A 19,649-nucleotide genomic window follows, 5' to 3' on the forward strand; every position below is an offset into this window, starting at 1 on the left:
ACAAAAAAGTGAAACAAAACATGAAGCTCTTGCTTCCCAAAAGTCCCTTCAATGCTATTGTCATGGTGGAGGCAAGAAATCATTACTTGAAAATGTTTTTCCCAAATAGGGTGAGCCACAGCCCAACAGGAATATTCTAACACAGTATATGAGGTTTAACAAAGGTATAAGTGCAATGTGCATTTATAATGCCGGAAATAAAATGATCGCATTTTATATAGTTATAGAACACCAAGTCATATTTCATTTCATTTCATTTCCCTTCAATTCGTTTCAATACATGAGCCGATTTCATTGTTTTCCTATAACCCAAATGAGACTACAACTCAATGGTTTAACAATTTCACAATCAACACACGAACACTTCCAATTGTAATTTTACGGATATTTCGTCCGCGGGATTGGCTCCCATATATAAATTTCGGGACTTTCACTCAGGACACTCCGGCCAACTTATTTATAATGGAATCCATCCCCTTTCTCTTCCCAAACAATCATACATATACAATGTATATAAACTCATAATCACACATGGAGTATATCCCTTTTCTCCTCCCAAATAATCATACATATGTAATGTATATAAACATTGTCACAACCCGCTCCCCGTATCTAAGGGTTAAGCATCGTGATGGCCAGTAACTGAGGTTACCTCCGGCCAATTCTTAAACAAATCAATAAACGCGAGCGAAAGTAATATTTAAATGAGGGTACAAAAATAATCATTGGAGCTTCTATTTTTATTACAAAATGTATCGACTAAAAAGGCCGATATTTATGTAGACGTCCCCGAACGCCCCGGGAGGGATGAGTCCCCCGTTCTTTTCGTTTTTGGGTTCACTACAGTTCAGGACTCAAATTGTCACGGTTCTTAATCTGAACCAAAGAGTCCAAATCTGGCAAATCGTTTTGAGAAAACAGATTTTTGAAAGAAGTGCCAAACATGGACTGCTTTGCCAGATACAGAGTCGCCACCTAAATATTTTATTTTGGGAAATTTAGGAAACCCTGACTCGTGCCTAAGGCCATGTGTCCGTCATCACCAAAGTTACCTCGGCTCGGGAACTTAGGTACGATTGGGGAAGGTCAGCTATGAGCACCCCCGCTCGCCCGATCCGAAGATCGGCCTCTACTAACCATGATATCTTGTTTTGAAAACATTACGTGTTCTTATTCCGGTTATTAGCCTAGATTTACTATGTTATGCGCACAACAAACAAGTATAGACTGGATTGCCTGAATTGGAACAAAACATTTCATGTTTGTTTATTTGAAAATGGTTTGATGGTGCTACTCACAAGTAGGCTAAGACGTAGATTTTGCCACCCTCGGGTGGGCTTAAAAAAACATGGTGATTTGCCACTATCTAGTGGGCTTAAAACTCGCCGTCGATGAATTGTTCCAATCCAAATAACCCAACCTTCACTCACAGGCATTCAGGCAGTTATATCACATAAGCATATAGCCTCATGGTAAGCATGCTATCATCGCAGTCACTCACACGCATGCAAGGATGCTAAAACATAAACACTCACCGAGTACTCTAAGCCAAAACAAACGCTATGTTAGAAATCCATGCATGATTCTAACTATACAGAAATGCCTAATGCAACACATGCAAAAATGCAACTAAGATAGGCTCGGCTATTCTAAAGATGGCTGTAGACACCCCATTTTTGACCGACCTTAAGACTCAAACGTCACCAGTTGAGCACTCGGTGATATTGCATATAGTGCTCGTTCAGAAGTTTTAGAGTCTCGGCTGCGAGCCTTGCCTCCGAACTTCCGGACTCTTTCGCGCCTTGCCTCGGTTTGCGAACCAGGCTCTGTTTTCTCTGTTTTCTCTTTTCGAAGGGAGGGAGAGGCCTCGTAGATCATCTCTCAGTGGCCGTAGGCTATGTTTTGTGGTCGTAGGCTATTTTTCCCGTTTGGAGCCCGATTTCCGGTTTTTCGGAGCCGACGGCCGTGTGCCTCGGTTCGGGACCGCTTAACCACCTCCGTTTGCTCCGGTTTCTGGCATACACCTTATTTCCTCCCTTTTGAGGAACACTGTGGCCCGAGAGACCAACTTCGTGGTCAAACGCCACCTCCGGTGTTTAACAGCCCATTTTCGAGGCCCCAGGCCCTGCGTTTCGGTCCCCGAACCACCGTTTTGCATCCGTTTTGGTTCATTTTTGGTGGAGACCTTATTTTCATAGTTAGGAAGCTTGTAGGAGGGTGGGAGGCCAGCCATTGTTCTGAAAAGCTAGCTTTATTTCTCCATCGCTCTCCGATGCCCGTTTTCCTCACTTGAAAGCCAATGTTGACCACCCCGGAGCCACTTTCTTGAACCCTAAACCCCATATTTGTGTTGTACACACCTGGGAGGCCACCAATATTTGGTGGCCGACCAGTAATTGTTCCTGACCCTTTTGACCCCCTCTAGAAAATGGTCTTTTCTCTCTCCTGGTTCACTCTTTCTGGGTTTCAATCACATAGTTGTGTTGTGCACACATGGGAGGCCACCTTTTCGAGGTGGCCGACCAGTAATTCTGCTTGCCCCTTTTGACCCTTGGTCGGCCGGCCAGGGGAGGTGGCCGGCCGACCACCTGAACCCTCAAAACCTGGCCGGCCATGACCCCCTCACCTGGTTCCTTACAAATGTGACCTCTTTTTCCCCCCAGATCCTGTATCCGAGGGGGGGTCTTTTGGGGGGGAAACTTGAATTTGATTTTCCCTCCCTTTTCCTCCCTTCCTTTGCCTATATAACCAGCCCCTCAGCTGCATTTTGAAGGGTTAGAAAAATCCATTGGAGCTCTTGCATTAAAGCCTCTCTCTCTCTCTACTCCAAGTCTCAAAATACCCTTGCTCCTACACCATTTCTACACCAACTCATAGCCTATCAACCCACACTCCACTTCCAGCAACTTGAGGCTGTTTTTCAGAGTTTAGGAGCACCTTTCCTTGGTCCAAAAGCTGCTGAAGTTTGGTTCTACAAGGGTGAGTCATTTTCTTCCATTTTCTAGTCTTTTCTTGCTTCATCTATAAGCCTTAGTTTCTTGCTTTTTTGGGCTCCGACCCTAACTGTAAATAGTCATATTTTGAGCTCATCTTCATGTTTGATTAAGGGTATTTCTCTGTTTAAGGCCAGCAGCTATCACTTGTTTCTTTAACTCTCTTTTAGGCCTTATTCTTGCATAGCACTTTAGGCCTATTTTTGAGTTGTTTTGGACTTTTCCATAAACTGTAAAATAACTTTTTTTGAGCCTCTCTTCAACATTGTTGAAGGGCTCTCCTCTGTTTGAGGCCTCCTGCTATCACTTGCTTCTTTATCTCTCTTTTAGGCCAATTTTTGCATAGTATTTTAGGCCTATTTGTGAGCTGTTTTGGATCTTTCCATAAACTGTAAAATATCTTTTTTTGAGCCCCTCTTCAACATTGTTGAAGGGATCTCCTCTTTTTGGGAACAGAAGCTGCCACTTGTCTCCTTACCCCTCTTTTAGGCCTTTTCTTGCATGATAGGTTGGCCTTATTTGTGATTATTTTCGTGGCTTGATGTAAACTATAACATGCCTTTTTTTGAGTCCCTATTCAACTTTGTTAAAGGGATATTTTCCATTTAGGGTCTGCTTCTGTCCCTTTGTGTTTAAACTCTCTTTTTGGGCCATTTTCGCATGATAGATTAGCCCTATTTGTGTTCATTTTTGAGGCTTGTTATAAACTGGAAATATGTATGTTTTGGGACTGTCTTGTATCTGTCTTCATACTTCATGATAAAATAATGCATGTTTTGTATAGCTATAGGCCAATGCGTATGCCTAGTTTTGTGTTTCGGGGCCATTCCATGCATCGGGTGCCATGTTTCCATGTTTTGGGATCATTTTTGCATCATATTTCAGTGCTGAAACTTGCATGTCTGTATGCCATATTTCGTGCCTTGCCATGCCTTGTTAGAGTGGCATTTGTGCCTTAGGATCGGTCCTCGATTTGCGTGCATGGGTGCACGCATTTCGAGTGACTCATTTTCATCTCACGGCTACTGATGTAAGTGTGGCTGAGGTCCACTCATGTTGGTGTAAGTCCATTGTGCATTGTGTATGCCATTTCATTTCATAGCATTGTGTATGCTAGGTTGTATGTTAGCGCATTATGTATGTCGTGTTACCTCGTGCATCGTGTATGCCATTTCATAGCATTGTGCATGCTAGGTTGTATACTAGTTGTATTCATACATGTCATGCATATTGCATTGTGCTTGGGATAGGAGTTAGTCCGAGCACGGGAAACGAGGGACGTTTCGTACTCCGAGTGACAGAATGTGTCTTAATTCCCAGTCACCGACACTCCGGATTAGCCATGATGGAGTTTAGGTCTTGTTGTGTTTATGTGTGCATTCATTTCATATTGAGTCGTGCAATTCGACTCCTCGGCCATCATGCATCGATATGCGTGATTGGTGGCACGAGGATCGAGGACTACACTCCCTGAAGAGTAGTCATGCATACATATGTGAAAATACTTTGCCATGCCCCTTTGTTGCTCTCTGTTGCAGCAAATTAGAAATCAGCGGCCTTCCGGAGCTTGACACGCATTCCAAGAACAATTGCAAATAGAGGCAAACCGGGGCATCGCGAGGGATTCTCCGCACAAGGCAACCCGAGTATGCATCATTCATCATCCGGAGCAGATTTGAGGCAGTCCTTGGCTTGCATGCCAATTTATTGCTTTCCTATTTTAATTTGTTAATTAATTAGGATTTTGTACATATTTGGACTGTAATTATTCATTTGGGACTGTATATTATTTATTCGGACCCTCTGCGCGAGGGCACAACTGTAATAAGTGTGCGTGTGTGTGATGTATGTCTTCCAACCCTACGTCTTTCTCCCTTTTATTTATCCGCTTATGATGGTTAGATTAGGGCATGTTTCAATTAGCATACAGTATGATAGCATGTTTGCATTCATTCATCTGTTTTGCATGCGCCGGGCTCGGCGCATCATAGTAACTGCATTTGTATCTCAATTCCAAGTTGAATACATGTTAGTTGTAGCATTTCACATGCCATCTTTAGAATAAGCCGAGCCTATCTTAGTTGCATTTTGCATGTGTTGCATTAGGCATTTCTGTATAGTTAGGATCATGCATGGATTTCTAATTAGCTTCTGTTTTGGCTTGGAGTACACGGTAAGTTTTATGCTTTAGCATCCTTGCACTCGTGTGAGTGACTGCCATGATAGCATGTTTACCATGAGGCTATATGCTTATGTGATATAAACTGCCTGAATGCCTCTGGGTGAAAGTTTGGGTTATTCGGATTGGAACAATTCACTCACTGTGAGTTTTAAGCCTACTAGATAGTGGCAAAATCATATTTTTTTTTTAAGCCCACCCGAGGGTGGCAAATCCACGTCTTAGCCTACTTGTGGGTAGCACCATCAAACCATTTTCAAATAAACAAACATGAAATGTTTTGTTCCAATTCAGGCGATCCAGTCTATACTTGTATGCTGTGCGCATCACATAGTAAATCTAGGCTAATAACCGGAATAAGAACGCATAATATTTTCAAAAATAAATATCATGGTTAGTAGAGGCCGATCTTTGATCGGGCGAGCGGGGGTGCTCACGAAGTGACCTTCCCCAATTGTACCCAAGTTCTCGAGCCGAGGCAACTTTGGTGATGACGGACACGTGGCCTTAGGCAAACGAGTTAGGGTTTCCTAAATTTCTCCAAAATAAAATATTTAGGTGGCGACTCTGTATTTGGCAAAGCAGTCTATGTTTGGCACTTCTTTCAAAAAAAAAATTTGTTTTCGCAAAACGATTTGCCAGATTTGGACTCTTTGGTTCAGATTTAGAACCGTGACAATTTGAGAGTCCGAACTGTAGTGAGCCCAAATGAACAGAACGGGACTCATCCTCCCGGGGCGTTCGGGGACGTCTACAGTTTCTGGCGACTCTGCTGGGGATTTAGAGAACTTAACTCGAACTCATGATATCTGTTTTTTACTACACTTGTGTGTTTCTTTGCATTGCATGTGCATTGGTGCGCCTAGGACACCGTGTTTGCCATCTACTATTCCTGAACAGTTTGCCGGAGGGTTGTCTTGTCAAGGCATGACCATAAGGCTGACCGGTTATGGGCTCTGCCAGTATGGGAACACAAACCCCGGTTTTACGGGGGCACCCTTTTTGACCATTCGACCTAGTGCATATTCGGATCTATAGTGACCATTCTAAACTAGGACAGGTTGCTTACCCGTTTATAGGTTGTTTGAAACCGCTGTGTGCGTAGTGAAACCCTAGCTCCTAACAAAATAGGCCAGAGAAAACCCTACCCCAACATAGGGGTGTTTTGGCTCTCCCTTATCTGTTATGTGCTATCAGAGTGTGTCTCTACATGGGTTGCATGTATCAGTTTGCGAGTTTGGGGCATCAGGCCTGCGGGCATCAGTCTGTGTTTGAGAATTAGTTATCTGCGGGTATCAGATTCAGTCTTTGGGGACAGTGATTCAGGGATAATGATCAGTGATTGAGGACAATGTGTATCCAGCTTATCGACCATGTGTTGTTATGCCCAGCTATGTGTTGTGTATTTACTTTAAGCTGTTATGCTGTCCGTTTATCTGTTTATTTATTTCCTTATTGCTTTATTTACCTTTTTACTAGGGGCAGTTTTAGCATAATTGCTTCCGACCCAGTAGATATTTCCCAAGCACTTTGGACAAGAGGTTGTCGGCTCAATCGATCCGAGGATCTAGTTGACGGACAACCAGTGTTTCATTCTCTACCCCCAGTTGTCAGAAGAAGGCCAAGAAAACGCAGTGTGTCTGAGCAGAGGTTACCAGAACAGTGGTCTACCCTAGTAGTGAACAGTCGGGCTGAGGTTTTAGTTTCTGCCATAGAAATACACATACTAGTCAGTCAGCAGGATCAGCATAGTGTAGCCGGAATGGAGGAAATGATGCGTCAGCTCCAAGAGAGCATGAAGCAAATGCAGGAGGACGCTGTCCGCCAAGCGAAATTCTCTAAACAGCAGGCCACAATCATGGCCCAGCAGGCGGAGCTAATTACCCGGCTCCAGCAGCAAGCTGGAGCATCAGCCTCACATCCAGTTCCTCCCCCACCAGGGATCCCGTTACCAGAGTAGACACCAACTGTCCAGAATGTCCTGCCAAATGCCCGGAACACCTTGCCAAATGTCCAAAACATCCAGGAGGACACAGACCTTCCAACGGGGCCAGCCCTGCCCCCACTTCCGCCTCAACTGTCTAAGGCGCTTACACCTATCAACCAATCGGACTCTCCCTTCGAGTTCGAAATAGACCCAACAGCACTGAAACTGAGCAAGCTCGAAAAGCTTTTTAAAAAATCACAAGGGGTAAAGGCTATTCCAAATATCGAAGACGGATATACCGATGTGGCTGTGATGCTACCGGATAGATTTAAAATGCCGCAGATCGATCGCTTCGACGGGTCCGGGGATCCCATGGTCCACCTCCGACTATTCTCAGATATACTGTGGCCAATGGGCCTAACTAGACCCCAGAAGCTTTCACTATTTGGCCGGACCCTGTCGGGTGTAGCCGCCATCTGGTATGCAAAGTTAGAGGATGATGTCAAGTGTAGTTGGGATGAAATGGCTGAAGCCTTTGTTGCGCAATACTCTTACAACACCCAAATCGAGATTACAACTCGTGATCTCGAAACAACAAGGCAGGAGCCCAAGGAGAGTTTCTCGGATTTCGTAACCCGGTGGAGGGCGAAGGCCTCGATGATGACTTTAAGGCCCACCGATAAAGACCAGATCAAGATGATTGTGCGCAATCTCCAGCCAAAATTGATGCAAAAGATGATTGTACTCCCCTTCCCCATTTTTTCAGATATACACGAGATGGGGGTACAGATTGAAGATGCAATGAAACAGGATCTGATCGACCAAGACAGGGAGCAACCAAGGAGGACTTTCAACCGTAACAACAATACAGGCCCGAGTGGCGCTGCAGCTGCAAGAGCTTCAGAGGTGAGCATGGTCACCACCATTCCCCCTCTCCTTCCAAGACCCATGGCAGCCATGCCCTTCTCCGGTGCATCCGGAAGCAACACGCAGACCACCAAATACCAACCCAGAGGCCAAAGAACTTCACACCCTTATACATGTCCTTGTCCAAAGCTCTAGGGGTATTAATCAGGAAAAAGCATTTGAAGCCCCTGGAGCCGAGGCTACTACCAAATCCACTCCCTCCCTCTCATGACCCAGCAAAATACTGCACGTATCACCAACAACACGGTCACGACACCGACCGTTGTTTTAGATTGTGTCATGAGATCTAGGATCTTATTGACAAGCAGGTGATTGCGCCTCTCGACAAACCCAATGTCACAACCAATCCTCTCTCACCGCATAACCAAGCTCCCCCTCCCAATAGAATCAATTTTATCCAAACTGGGGTCGCATCTTACGATCCTAGTATCTATATCACCCCATCCCACCTACCCAAGTCGGAGGTGCTCCTTCCTGACTGCACCGACTCTTTGTGCATGATGGACATCTCCACAACCCAACCAGAGCCGACAGTGGTGACCATCGAAAATAGGGCAAAGCAGACTTCAGAAAAGAATGGAATTGTTGAGCCTGGGATTGAACAGTCTGAAAGTTCTGCTGGGGAAGTCTATGATCCGAATGAGTACATCTTGTCAACAGGCCAGATTGGGCTGGGTATAGAATTGCCAGAGGAGGAAGAGCTGTGTGTGATCCAGGAGAACAGATTTGAGCAAGGGGCAAATGATTTGACGGCTGTGGAGGAGGACTTTGCCAACCTACAGTTTTTCGATGACCAAGAATCAGGGGGTGCGGCAGTCAACTGGTTTGATTATGAGGAATCAGCAGAGGCCATTGGGTGGCTGGATGATTAACCGGATGTGGTGGAAGAGTCCCAACCAGAACAGAGCCCGGCAGGGGCGAGAATATCAACTGTGGCCGGAAGGGCCGGAAGTCAGATTACATTGCCAGAGAGCGCCGGTATGAAGAATTTCGCTCGGGACTTGAGCATTGTGAATGCACAGAGAGTTGAACAACAAACTATACTGACACAGGTGGAACAAGAAAAGTTTTGGGATTCCGAGAGAATCAGGAAGGCAAAAGCCCACGAAGGGGCCGAGGGTGCTGTGGGCACAAGAACAGAAGATGCTGCGGGCATGCGGGCTGAAGGTACTGCGAGTACGATCATACCGGGGCCGGACAGGTGTCTGTTGGCCGCTGACGGAATGTGGTGGGAAGACAATGATTTATGTCTTGTCCACACAGATGAAGATTGGGGAAACCATCAGCCAGATGACACCTGGTATGTCGGAGAGGTCGACCATATGACGAGAAGCAGGCGGTATTTCAAGCCCCCGCACCTGGACCAGCCAGAGGCATCTGGGAAGGATAAAGAAGCTGAGAAACAGAAGGAGAAACAGCTTGAAGAGGAGGCTGTACTGAAGCAGTTAAAGAAGATACAAGCAGACATCTCCATCTGGGGACTGGTTATGGCTTCACGAGTGCACAGACAGGCTGTCCTTTCAGCCATGGACAAGGCCAAGCTTTCTATAGACACCACGCCGGAGCAGCTGGTTGGATTGGTTTTTCCGGGAGGAGGTTCCCTGACACTAACCTTTTCAGATAAAGAACTGCCGCCTGAGGGCGCAAATCATAACATACCCCTTTACATCTCCGTAGAATGTAGAGGCAAGTGGGTGCCAATGGTTCTCATCGACACGGGATCCGCCATTAATGTATGCCCGTCAAGGACGGCATATGCGATCGGATTGAAGCCCGTGGACTTCGTGCCGACTACTCAAGTGATCAGAGCCTATGATAATACAAGTAGGGAGGTGATGGGGACTGTCAAAATTCAGACCCAGGTTGGTCCAGGACAACACAACATTGAATTCCATGTCTTGGACGTTCCCGCAACCTTTAACCTACTTTTGGGGCGACCGTGGTTGCACCAGGTCAAGGTAGTCTCTTCCACCTTGCATCAAATGCTGAAGTACCCTCACGGGAAAGGGGTAGCTATTGTTTTCGGGAATTCATCAATCCATCCACCGCCAGAAGTGTCTACACCAGTCTTGGAAATCGAGCACGGCATGGAGGATATGTTCTTATCAGGGTTTACTCTGGCTGAGGCCCGGGTTGTGCAGAATATCATGGCTATTAATGAGGGAGTATATGTCAGTGCTCAATCTGTATACCTCATGAACAAGCTACAACACATCCCCAGGATGGGATTAGGAAGGAGTGGCCGGAAGGGCGCCGCAGCATTGGCCGAAGTGCCGCACAATCCGCATACCTTTGGCTTGGGTTATCTGCCCACCAAAGAGGACTGGGTGAGGAAGGGTAAAGAGATGGCTGGAAGAGCCAAAGCAAAGAAGGCAGGGAAACCTTTTGAGTTAATGCATCGACCCATTCAGGGTATCCTGAACGGACGCTTCGTCCGAGAGGGGGAGGACTTCCCATTTTGTGGCTTCCCAGAGCCGTGGCTGAATGCGGAGAGGAAGCGCGTGCCTGGTTTTGAAATCTTTTTTGACCTGCAACTATCCAGGGATGACGTTGTCAAAGAGCAGACAGACCCATCAGCTGAGGTTGAACAGAGTAAGAAAGTGCAGTCTGAGGGCACCGAACTTGAAATGGGGGTAGCGCTGGCATGTCTACTTTCAGATCCTCCAATCGACCAGGAGTGCTTGGGGGATAACTTCTCGGTATGCGTGATCGGGAATGGAACAGCTGCGGGCCCGCCAGCAACTATTTTGGATGCATCTATCGCACCCTCTCTCATTTGGCAGTATAAAGAGGGATTTTTGTCCAGCAGTACCGAGTCAGGTAGTGAGCCGGAATTTGATTCCACCGAGTCTTGTGAGTCGGAATCAGGTTCCAGCTCGACTGAGTCTGAGTCTGGTAATCCTGGGGATGATAACCCGGATGCTACAATCTTGTCCAGGTCGTCTTTTTCGTTCTCTTTTAAGTCTGTTGTAACCGAGGAATCGGACGATTTGGATGTGCTTAATGAGAATCAAGTAGCTGTGGTTTCTGAGTACTTTTCTGTGCCCTTGATTTATTGCATTAACTCAGACTTTCAAAATTTTGATGAAAACGACGAGGACGAGGTTCCTCCGGTTTTGCAACGTTTAATTGAACAAGAGCAGGAAAGATTTGTTAAACCCCTGGTTGATGAAATCACTACAGTGAATATTGGTACTAAGGAGCACCCGCTGCTGGTCCAGATCGGGTCCACGTTGTCTTCAGAGGAACGCGAGCGCTTAGTCGCTTTATTAAAAGATTTCAAAGATTTTTTCGCGTGGTCCTACGAAGACATGCCTGGAATCGATCCTGAGATTGTACAGCACCGGATCCCTCTTGACCCCGAGGCCCGACCCGTCAAGCAGAAACTCAGGAGGATCTGCCCCGACTGGGCTCTCAAGATTAAGGAAGAGGTCACCAAGCAAATCGAAGCAGGCTTCCTGCTGCTATCCGAATACCCGACTTGGTTAGCCAACATCGTCCCAGTACCAGAGAAGGATGGCAGGATCCGAGTGTGTGTAGATTTCAGGGATTTGAACAGAGCTAGTCCGAAGGATGACTTTCCCTTACCGCATATTGACGAGTTGGTGGATTTCACAGCGGGGCATGCTTTGCTTTCATTCATGGATGGCTTCTCAGGTTACAATTAGATAGTGATGGTACCAGAAGACAGGGAAAAGACTGCTTTCACCACCCCGTGGAGGACTTACTGCTACAGAGTGATGCCGTTTGGGTTAAAGAATGCTGGAGCTACATATCAACGGGCCGCGACTACAATATTACATGATATGATCCACAAAGAGGTCGAGGTGTACGTGGACGACATGATTGTCAAGTCCAAAGAAAGAGAGGGCCACTACACCGCCTTGCAAAAGTTCTTTCGAAGGATCAGAGAATTTCGGTTGCGGCTAAATCCTCAGAAGTGAACGTTCGGTGTTACAACGGGAAAAATGCTGGGGTTTCTGATTACATAAAGGGGCATCAAGGTCGACCCTTCAAAGATCAAGGCCATCTTAGAAATGCCACCACCAAGGACTGAAAAGGAGGTGCGAGGCTTTCTAGGTAAAGTGCAATTCATAAGACGGTTTATCTCAAAATTAACCTTGACTTGTGAACCAATTTTTGGTCTCCTGAATAAAGGCAAGAAATTCCAATGGGATGGCCGATGCCAAGCTCCTTTTGAACAGATCAAGGAATATTTACAGAACCCGCCCGTGTTGTCACCACTAGAGCCGGGAAAACCGTTGATATTATACCTTTCAGTGACCGAGACCACAATGGGCTGTATGCTCGCGCAAGAGTCAGAGGAGAAGGTGGAGAGAGCCATCTACTATCTGAGCAAAAAGATGCTAGAGTATGAGACTCGCTATACGCCATTGGAGAAGGCTTGCTTAGCTTTGGTATGGGCTACCAGGAAGCTGCAGCACTACCTGTTAGCTCACTCTGTAATGTTGGTTTCGCGACTCGATCCCATCAAATATCTTTTCGAGAAACCGGTACTTACGGGTAGGCTAGCTCGTTGGTTGTTGTTGCTCTCCGAATTCGACCTGAAATATGTGACACGTAAATCAGTCAAGGGAAGAGCAGTGGCAGAGTTCTTAGCCGATCATCCAGTGGAAGGAGGTGAAGCAGTTGAATACTTATTCCCAGACGAAACCATTTTGCACATTGACGACGAGTAATAGACGATGTACTTTGACGAAGCGTCAAATCAGTACGGGTATGGGATAGGAGTGTTGCTAATAGCACCCGACAATTCCCGTATCCCTCTAGCCTTCAAACTCCGGTTCAAAGTCTCAAACAACGAAGCAGAATATGAGGCATGCATCGCCGGTCTAGAAGTAGCCTTGGAACTAGGAGCAAGACGGTTGGACGTCATCGGGGATTCAAACCTTGTTGTGTCTCAAGCAAAAGGAGACTGGAAAGACAAAGAAGAAAAGATGATGATGTATCACCAGACCTTGGACTTGTTAATTCCTCGGTTCGAAAAGCTAAACTTTGCTCATCTTCCAAGAGAGAATAGCAGTTTCGCAGATTCTTTAGCAACTCTATCTTCCATGATAGACATCCCGTTTGGAATCCGGATGCGTCTAGTCATCATTGACCAGAAATTTGCGCCAGCCTATGAGTCGATCGCTGCTATAGATGAGGTTCTGGATGAAAACCCCTGGTATTATGACATTTGGAATTTCTTGGAGAAGGAAGCATACCTGCCAGGGGTAAATGCCAAGGATAAAAGGGCAATCAGAAGAATGGCCGTTCAGTTCATCATCTGTGGGGGTAAGCTGTATAAGAGAGGTCATCTGGGAATGCATAAGCTGTGTGTTGAAACCGAGGAATCAAAGCGCTTGATGGAGGCCATCCATGGAGGAGAATGCGGTGCACATATGAACGGAATAATGCTAGCACGGAAGATCCTCAGACAAGGTTACTACTGGTCCACCATGGAGGAGGATTGTATCGGTTTTGTCTGGCGATGCCACAAGTGTCAGATTCATGCAAACCGCATGAATATCCCGCCGTCGAAGCTGTACAACATGACTTCGCCATGGCCATTTTCGGTTTGGGGAATTGATGTGATCGGGGCTGTCACTCCGAAGGGATCGAATGGGCATGAGTTCATCCTAGTCACGATAGATTACTTTACAAAGTGGGTCGAGGCCCAATCATATGCGGTGTTGAAGGCGTCGCACGTTGTAAAATTTATCAGAAACAACATCATCTGTCGCTATGGGGTCCTAAATGAGGTCATTTCAGATAATGGTTCCCACTTCAAGAAGGAAGTGATTGACTTGTTGGAGAAATATAACGTGGCTTTTCATAAGTCATCCACATATCAGCCGCAAACCAACGGAGCGGTCGAGGCCGCCAACAAGAACATCAAACACATACTGCAGAAGATGGTGAAAACCTACCGGGATTGGCCAGATAAGCTGCCATTTGCTTTGTGGGGCTACAGGACTTCAATTAGAACTTCTACCGGAGCGACTCCGTATTCATTGGTTTATGGGATGGAGGCCGTTCTACCTATCGAGATTGAGGTTCCGTCATTACAAGTATTGGCTGAGTGTCAAATAGCCGAAGCAGATTGGCAGCAAAGCAGGTTTGAGGAACTCATGCTCTTTGATGAGAGAAGACTGAAAGCACTGTACCATGTTCAAGGTTATCAGCGCAGAATTGCCTGGGCTTTCAACAAGAAAGTTAAGTTCAGGAATCTAAAGGAAGGAGATTTGGTGCTCAAGGACAACCGAGCTCCCATCCACGACCCAAGGGGCAAGTTCAGACCCAATTGGACTGGTCCCTACATCATTAAAGCTATTTGGTCAGGTGGAGCTATGGTTCTGATGGATCTAGATGGCCTAGAGTTTTCACAACCAATCAATATGGACAAGTTGAAGAAATATTACCCCTGAGAGGCTCGCAAGGCCGAAAACCTGAAAGGGCGACCTAGACAAAAGTTAGAGCATTGAAAAATTGGAAAACATAAAAACTGAGCTCTCAAGGTTGAAAACCCGCAAACGGCGACCTTGGAAAAAGTTAGAGCGTAAAAGGAGAGTGAAAATACTCGAGTGAACCTAAGCCTAGACTACGTAAGGCTTGATTCCCATCTTCGGGATACGTAGGCACCTTCATCCTGAAGTTCAGCCATAAACTTTTTCCCGATCAACTTTGTCCATTTGATCATCTCAGTCATCTTTGTCTATCAGCATCCATTTGAATCTCCGGTGCAGTGCTATTCAGACTAGGGGCAACTTTCCGTTGCCATGCAGTGCCGCAGCACTCTTCAGACTAGGGGCAACTTTCCAGTTGCAGGGATCCGGGGTTGTACATCTCAGTGACAAATCTCAGGCGTGTCCAGTTCTGATCCATATCGAAAATAGTTTTGAAAAGTTTTAATAAAAGCTGACTTTGTTCAAATTAATCTTTCTATAACTAAGACCATTTTTGGACCAAAGCGGAAAATTTTCAGTACCACAACCTTCAATTTCATTGATTTTCAAAACAGAGTTCTCCTGCTATTGCATACAATCGAAGTTGCTTTTTATTACATTCATAAAGAAAACTTGAAAGTACTAATAAAGCAATAAATCCGGGACATAGTCAAGTCAGGTGTCCCTGCGCCCCCTCCCAGAGCTGGTCGAAGCCTCTGATGCCAAGCTGGGTCCAATCTGTGCCTTTTCGTTGAGCCAATCCAAGCACTCGTCAGACAAAGTGTAACTGAAAGTGGGAGCGGGGGCCAGGAGTTCTCTCGTCCTCCACGCTGTGGCATATCGGGCAAGCTGTGCACCTCGAACTGGGAAGGCAGCCGGATACTCTATCCCCTCTGACGGGCAAGTCTGATCATGACCAAACTGGCGTTGGAACCGGAACGAAAAGTAGAATACACAGTGAGTCAAGCCAATCAACTGAATCCCAGTCTGTCAGGACATACTATAGCTCATTTCCGGGAGATTGAGCCAAGGGCAGCGCCAGGCGATGCGATCTGCAGACAAATTGCACATCCAATTGAACCACCATCCTTCATCAAGGGCATCAACTAGGCATTGTCAAAAGAAGTAGCCGCGAGCTGAGTAGGCTGGGCAAAAGTCCACAACCTGCAATTTATCCATCAATCATACCTGGGGAGGGATGAAAAATGAGAGAATAAAGAATAGAGAGATGTGCGATGAGAGAAAAGTAAGACAAGGATTTTGTGAGAAAAACCGAGCCTGAGGGCCGAGTGATGTGAGCATTACATATGTGAGATAGGGTAGGAAACATTACTTGCAGCAGTAGTGGACTTCCCGCAAATCTGGTCGTCTCCCGGCGATGGAAAGCATCCAAGCCCATCAGCGTCTCAGCCAGTGTCATCGTAATACAACTATTTCCATCCTTCAAGCCTTGAGCAACTTCAATCAGGCGAATGCCAGACCCACCAAAGCCCGACACAAGCAGAAAGTGAGATAGCATACACAAGCAAAGGGCATGTTGTCGGAAACCTTGCCAATGATGGTCGCCACGGTCACCGGCGTCAGAAAAGCGATAAATCAATCCGAGGATGTCCAATTCCCCATTACAGGTCAAAGACCGAGCGTCATGCATGGTGAGTCCACACATCCGTCCTAAAGCTTGGGCATGACCAAAGTGAAACTGAGGCAAGATCTCTTCGCAACTTTCGGATTCCATCAAAGCTTGAAAATCTTCGAAAGTTGGACATACCTCTTGCCCGCCGAAGCTAAAGACATGAGTTACCGGGTTCCAAAACCTTGCCGCGGCATGAAGGAAGGGAAGGTGTAACGGAGTACGGCTCAGCATGAATAGTGCATTCAAGCCAAAACCCCGGAAGTTCAACTTTTCCGAGCCGTCTAGAGAAACAATCCAAGCTGTAAGACTTTCGACGAGAAACGCTTCCATTTTGGTGCAAAACTGAGATGAAATGAATGAGCCACGGAGCTGGGGCTTTTAAAGGGGATAAAGCACTATTCGGAGGGACACGTGTCGAAAAACTGGTGGTGCCTGAGCAAAATGGCCGGCCGGCCACCTTTTCTGGTAGGCCGGCCACCTCTCCCCCTCTCAAATGCAAAAGCTGGTCGGCCAACTCCCAAAAGTGGCCGGCCATGCTGCAATCTGTGTATTTGGTCCAGTTCTACCCTTTTGGAAGAAAGTCCCTAGCGTTTCCATGTACTGAGAGTATTGAAAGCGTGAGTTTTCCTCAGTTTTGGATGCATCCTGTCGCCCAGATCGTCCGAAATACACTTTGTTTATAGAGTTGTTGTTTTGCTTATCGAGTTGTTGTTTTGCTTATCGAGTTGTTGTTTTGTTGGTCGAGCTGTTTTGTTTACCGAGTCTTGTTTAATCGAGTCGCCGAGTCTTGTGCATTTGAATTGTTACTCTTTGTTTATCAATTTTGTTGTGTTTTGCTTATCGAGTTGTAAACTTGCTGAGGTTTTTGTTGTTATTCCTCGATAAGATTAGGTTGTTTAGTTTGTCGTGTCGGTTCGCTACCTGACTTGGCACGTACACAATGCACATTTACCGTTCAATCTCTTTACTTGCAAAATGATGCGATGTGATGCTGAGAACATAAAGTACAACACTTTTTCAAAAAAAAGCTGTTTCATTCCATCATGCTTCCTTTGTTACAACATTTTACAGCAAAGCTACAAGTTTTACAGAAAATAAAACTACCTAATAATGTACAATGTGCTACAACTACTAGTAAAAAAGATAAATAAAGCAGGAAACAGCTGCACCAATGCTCTCAAGAGCAGGAATATGAGGCCCTCTTTTCCTCTTCTGCGGAACAGGCTCTGCACCACCGGCACCATCTGAGTCGGAGCTGTCATCCTCAGGATCCTCCTCAGGATCCTCCTCAGCCTCCTCTCCATTGCCGGAACCAGGGTCGGAACCCTCCTCTCTGTCAGCAGAGGTCTATGACTGACGATCTGTAGCCTCCTCATCCTCCTCGTCCTCATCAGGCTCCTCCTCTACGATGTGTACCCTGCGTCTGCGGGACGACTCCCCTCTCCCGGCCCCGCGAGAAGGCCGAGATGGCCCGGCTCCCCGAGAAGGTCGAGATGGCCCGGTCTGTGGCGGATATACTGGAGGCATCTGAAAATAAAAAGTGCAATTTGAATACATCAGCTCAAAATGTGTGTATCAGATACAGATGCAGGCAAACTACATGAAATGAGGATGCATGCAGATACAGTATATGAATGTGATGTGTCAGATGTGCTCTACACATACAATCAATCAAAGCAGTAAAATGTTCAAGGTCAACATGTCGTCAGAAGTACGATAAATGTGGGAAAACTAAAGAGTACCTGGAAACCCATGACGGACAGCTGCGCCTCTCTCCGCAAGACCATGCCCTCAAGTGAGGCCACCAATCCGATCACCCCCTCCATGTACTCTCTGGGTGGCTGCAGATACAAGCTCATAATCATCAGTGAATAAAGGAATGTCTAAGTGTTTGAATGATAGATGAAAAACAGTGGGGCATACCGGCGGTGAGTCGGGATCAATGACATATCGATGATCAGGCATGGGAGGCTCTATCGGAATCGTGTAGGAGGTCCCGTATCGCCATCCTGTCAACTCGGTTGGCATGTCTGGCCATCCGGCATGATGATAAGTCGGAGGAATCGGGGGGACCAGTCCAGCCCCACCTCTTGATGTACTGGCCTTGCTAGTAGAAGGGGCACCTGCAGCCCGGGCTCGACTCAAAGACGGCGTGTCAGTGGACCTCCTCGAGGGAGTACGGACACCTGTCAACAGAGGCATCAAATAGGTGTGACGGTAGGTCGCGTACTCCCCGTCCTCTATATACAGCAGTGCATCAGTGCCCAGCCTAGCGTCAATGACACCCTGGGGAGTGAGCCTATCAGCAAGGCGCATACCGTCCGGAGGTGCTGAGGAAACACTCGGCTCAGGAAAGCCCATAGTCTGATGAAGAAAGCGTTCCCCTAGGAACCAGGCCCTACCAACTGGCCCCTTGAACAAAATCCTATACCGAGAAGAGCCCCATCCTTCGACAAACTGAAATCGACGGTCCCCACCCAAAGGCAACCAAGGCTGCCAGGTAATCTGCGGGTAACCAATGCATAGGCTGATCAGAAATCGCAGATGCACGGAATAAACCAAAGATGAAAACATTGGAAATGGGGAGTTTTAGATTACCTCTGACGGCCGCACCGTATCAAAGTACTGCCGTAGGTAGAGAAGGGTCTCCCAAGGCCACGGCCGGTACTGGCCCTCGAAAACAAGTGAGTAAGGGGTCACAAGGGGCGCCTCCACCTCCAGCTCTGGCGCTAGTATGAGAAAATATGCGAAAACCCATAATTGCGGAAAACGGGGCAGAAGCCATCAGAATACAGAATGCTGAGTGCATGAAGTCAGGATAGAGTATAAAGTGTGCCGTGTGTACAATATACATACATTAAAAAGCAGAAATATAAATCAAGAGGGCAGAAGGTACCTCCTAGGCTCTCTAGTAGCCGCCGACTATGTTCCCCCGTCCGTTGGAGGTCGCGCTCATATAGCAATAAAGGGTAGCCAAGCTGGTGCCACCCCAATCATACCGACTAACCTATGTGAGGTCTGCCAGGGTACCCAGCAGATATAGCCCAACGGTGTTTCCCCTGTCGGAGAACAGAGTGGTCCCGAAGAGGAACATCAGAAACCCGCGGGCGTACTGTGTAATCTCCTCTAGAGTCTCGGGCTCAGTATGCCTGAAATGGGAAGAAAACCAAGTGTACCGGACTCGGCCTGAGGATCGGTCGACCGGTGGACGAGCTCCCAGTAAGAAAATCCAAGCGGCCTCCTACTGGCCCATGTCCTCGTCATATGGGATCGCCCAGCCTCCCACGACAAGGCCGGTCAAAACGGCAAAGTCGAACGGGGTCATAGTCATATCCCCAGCAGATGAGAAATGAAAGGAGTTGGTGGTGTCCCACTACCTCTCCATCAGGGCGCCCATCAACGTCCTGCTAGCTAAATGACGAGATATCCCGGCACAAAAGGGCCCGAATCCTGCTAGGTCAACCCAATCGCGGACAGCCTCTAGGAGCTCCGCGTACCACTCTCTCGCAACGATGGAGTCGTATCCCCGTGTCACACGGGA

At 46.9% G+C, this 19,649-nt stretch overlaps 1 protein-coding gene across 1 annotated transcript; it reads right to left on the reverse strand.

Moving 5' to 3' along the window:
* Positions 1-17,455: 17,455 nt before the first annotated feature.
* LOC145820887 (uncharacterized) lies at positions 17,456-18,469 on the reverse strand. The gene is made up of 3 exons (XM_082917570.1): positions 18,032-18,469; positions 17,851-17,949; positions 17,456-17,635 (listed from the first exon to the last, which is right to left on the reverse strand). Exons 1-3 carry the CDS (start codon positions 18,467-18,469, stop codon positions 17,456-17,458), a joined length of 717 nt encoding a protein of 238 aa, XP_082773696.1.
* Positions 18,470-19,649: the final 1,180 nt, after the last annotated feature.

The sequence above is a fragment of the Camellia sinensis genome, chromosome 3 (genome assembly GCF_055761805.1).
Source record: "Camellia sinensis isolate YWXY chromosome 3, ASM5576180v1, whole genome shotgun sequence".
Classification (NCBI taxonomy): Eukaryota; Viridiplantae; Streptophyta; class Magnoliopsida; order Ericales; family Theaceae; genus Camellia; species Camellia sinensis.